The sequence below is a fragment of the Microchirus variegatus genome, assembly GCF_963457635.1.
Source record: "Microchirus variegatus genome assembly, chromosome: 2".
Taxonomy (NCBI): domain Eukaryota; kingdom Metazoa; phylum Chordata; class Actinopteri; order Pleuronectiformes; family Soleidae; genus Microchirus; species Microchirus variegatus.
Window position 1 is genome coordinate 35,133,099 of NC_139803.1, and position 3,725 is coordinate 35,136,823.

Here is a 3,725-nt window from a genome sequence, read left to right on the forward strand (position 1 = left end):
AGAGTCTTTTCCAGTGTATGGCTAACCTTGATCATCATCATCGTTATTATTATTAATAATATTATCATTGTTAGTCTCGTGTGATGTAACCATTAGCGTCTTTTAAAGTCACATCAGAGACAAGAGAGTGTGGCGCGAGGGGGAGGGGGGGGGAGGCTCACAAATTGCATACAACACAACAGATCACAGTTTCCAAGTCTAGCACAGATAAAAAACAAAACAAAAAAAACACATATGTACCATTTATATAAGACACACACTGATTGTCTCTTAGAAACTACATATTGATTCCTTATAAACACTTTTTTTTTCTTAAATAAAGTAGTGCATCCATGTCCCACGCACCATCCTCGCGCATGTGTCCGTGCCAGCAGGTCGGCAAAAGCTGCATGAGTAAGAAGAAGAAGAAGCAGAGAAGGGTTTCTGTTCATGAGCTCTATGGATAAACATTAGTTTCCGTGGCTCTTGTGGTGTTTTTTTTTTTCTTTTATCTCGGGAGTTCACTCTGCGTTTTCCTCAACAGGTGTTTTTTTACGCACAGAGGCGCGCGCTGACGCGCATGGATGAGGGGGTACAACCTGTGAATGAACGGGGGGGAAACACATCTCTTAGCCTGTCCTAAAATAAATTAAACCTCTCCTTTTCATACAGGAGGACCAAAGACCATCATGCCAGAAATAAGTGGAGAGGCCCCTGAGGGCCCACAGCCTCGCCGAGCCCGGCTCACATTTCAACCAGTCTGGTGCGTTCTTCTTATTATTGAGGGGGTGGCGTTTGCAGCGCTGTGCCTGATGTGTGTGTGATCGTCACTGTTTGTGCACGTGCGTGTGCGTGTGTGTGTGTCTGATTGCTCTGTTCACAGGACCTGGAATTTCCACGAGGACGTTTGATCCTTATAATCCAAGCAATCCGCGTTGAAGTTCAGCTTCCACGACGCGGCTTGGTCCTTATAATCCAGGCAGTCCGCTGTAGAGTTGAAGCCCAGGCCGGACGTCCCGTAGCCCTGCGTGGGGAGGGACGCCGGGGTCTGGTTCAGGTGGCTCGTGACCGCGTTCGTGCTCATCGGGCTGAGTGTCGAGCCCGGGCCTGACAGCTGGTGGTGCATGGGAGTGAGGTAAGAGCTGCAATCCATGCCGCCGAAGTAGGACGTGGAGCCGGCGTAGCTCTGGCTGTAGCCCGAGGCCTGCGTGTAAGTCATGGGGTAAGACCTCTGCATGCACGAGGAGGAGGAGGTAGACAGCGGGTCCGAGAGCGGAGAGATAGACGCCGGGCTCCAGATGGACACCGGGGCGGTGCTGGTGGGGATGGCGGGGACTGTGGTGGTGGTGCTGGTGGGGGGCGTGAACTGTCCGCTGGCCCCGCTCTCTGAGCTCACTTCTCTGGTGGGGGAACTTTTCTTCTTGGCAGGTCGCACCTTGTTCTGGCCTCCGTTCTGCTGCTGCTGCTGCTGCTGGCGACACTTTGCCCGCCGGTTCTTAAACCAGACCTGCACAAATAAATACAATTAGACTCAAGGTTAATTACAACCACTTATATTCCCCCACACATTGAGCAAACCTTTTAAGTTGTCATTTATTTTTCAACATTTAAAATGGCTTATTAATTGAATTTGTGTTTTTAATCAACTTGTTTCCACACAATTACTTAAATTAATGTATAGTTGTTTTTTTGGGTACATTTGGACTGATCCGTCTCATTTAATTGCCCAGATTCTCAAAAAAAAACTAAAATGTTTTCCCACTGGCAAAGGTTTTCCACTTGATTTGAGGAAAACAAAATACAAAGCTTTAGTCACGGTTAAGATGAGCTTCTTTTCTTTCTTTCTTTTTTTTTTTTGCTGCTGCACAAAAGGAAAATAGACTTAAAAGAAAACGTTGATTCGAGTTTTATTCTATTGCAGCATATTTATTTAATAAAAAAAACAACCTTTGATTTAATGCTATTTCCCCCCACTTTTCATATACAGTAAAACACATGTATCTCACCTGGACTCGGGACTCAGGTAGATTGATTTTCAGCGCCACCTCCTCGCGCATGAATATGTCCGGATATCGAGTTTTGCCGAACAACGCCTCCAAAATGTCGAGCTGCGCGCGCGTAAAAGTAGTCCGTTCTCGCCTCTGCTTCCGCGGCGTCGCTGTAAGAGAGAGCACAAATGTAAATAAATGGAGACAAAAAAAAGGACGCACCAATCCTTAAAAAAAAAAACGAGTCAAAAGATTAAAACACATCAATGTTTGTTTTTACAAATCAGCAAATTGCAGCCCTTTTTAATCTAATGGACCTAAAATATGATTTAATTTTATTTAATTTCCACTCATTTATTTCCCTCTAAAATAGAAAACTTGATTTATTATTATTATTATCATTATTATTATTATTTTTTTAAATGATAAATATAATTTCAAATGAGTGAACTGGCTTGTTTTGCCTCGAGCCATTAACACTGAGCCATCACTGCCCATCTATTATTAAGAGGTTTTGAACCCACCTGGATAACCCACGGATGGATGCAGAAGGTCCATGCCGGAAGTGGTTAAGCTGAGGCCGTTGACTGTGTAAGGTGGTTGCTTTAAATACGACATCATGCTAATGTTTGTCTGAGGGCTGAAGTTGGAGAAAATCTTGAAAACTGATGAAGCTCCCGAGGGTGAACTGGGTTCTCCTTCGTGTCCCTGTCGCGCCGCGTGCTCCGTGTTAACACCGGGACACCTGTTCCACGAGTGGACAAGAGAAAGAAAGAAGGTGAATTGGGATGATAACGCACCAGTTACCATGTCAGTTTCTCCAGAAACGCGCGGCGCTCCACAGAAAACGGGCCCTGCTTAATCTCCAGCTGTCCCCACAAAACAATACACACTCTGCAATCGCAACAATTTAAAGTGCGATTTAAGTCACAAACAAAACAAAAACAAAGTAAATCACTTAGTTTCTGTTTCTTTGGTTACACTTTTACTCTCAAACTGTTCTGTCTTATATAAAGTGAAGATTTGAGCTATAAATTTCAATTGACTTTTATAAAAACCGGCTCTTTAATTCACATAAATAATCATTGCAGACCTATTTAATAATAATAGAAATAGATCATCTTTTTAAAAAGCAATAGTTCCAGGGTTATTTATATTTCAAGTAAATCATTCCTTTATTATTCTGTTTAAATTTCCCTTCATAAACTAGCTCTGTAAACGTCATTCAGCCTCCGTGACACTCACTCCTTCTGATTAGTTGCACTTTTTCCCCCCAAACATCTAACGGTTTTAACCCCCTCATCCCAACCTGTCACACTTAAAAGACACACGCTCTCACACACGCTCAATAATAGTAGTAATAATAATAACCAAGTGTTGTTTTCCTGTTGATGAATTAACGACATCATTAGAGCTGTAGTGCATCACCGAAATATTCTCGACTGCACCTTTACGGGCAGCCAGAACATGTAAGTCTTATTTGGATGTGAATTTACTGAAATAAAAATAAACTTTGCACCTTTAAATTAAAGGAGAATAATGGCACATTTTTAGACACGATTTTTTTGAATTACTGGCAAATATCTATGTATTATTATTCATAAATATGACAGATTTCTTTATTGTCCTGTAAGTTTTAACAGTAAAACAGGCCATTCGGTCGTAAAAGGCCTAAATCTTTCTTAATTATTTCCACTGGTTTTTAACAGCGTGGATAAATGTATGTTTTTATTTTTATTTAAACAAAAGAAAGACATA

At 42.1% G+C, this 3,725-nt stretch overlaps 1 protein-coding gene across 1 annotated transcript; it reads right to left on the bottom strand.

Annotated features, from left to right (window-relative positions):
- Window positions 1–856: 856 nt before the first annotated feature.
- On the bottom strand, window positions 857–2,588 carry otx2b (orthodenticle homeobox 2b; the record flags this gene model as incomplete). The annotated part of the gene is made up of 3 exons (XM_083910755.1): window positions 857–1,486; window positions 1,986–2,137; window positions 2,492–2,588. 3 exons carry the CDS (start codon window positions 2,586–2,588, stop codon window positions 857–859), a joined length of 879 nt encoding a protein of 292 aa, XP_083766881.1.
- Window positions 2,589–3,725: the final 1,137 nt, after the last annotated feature.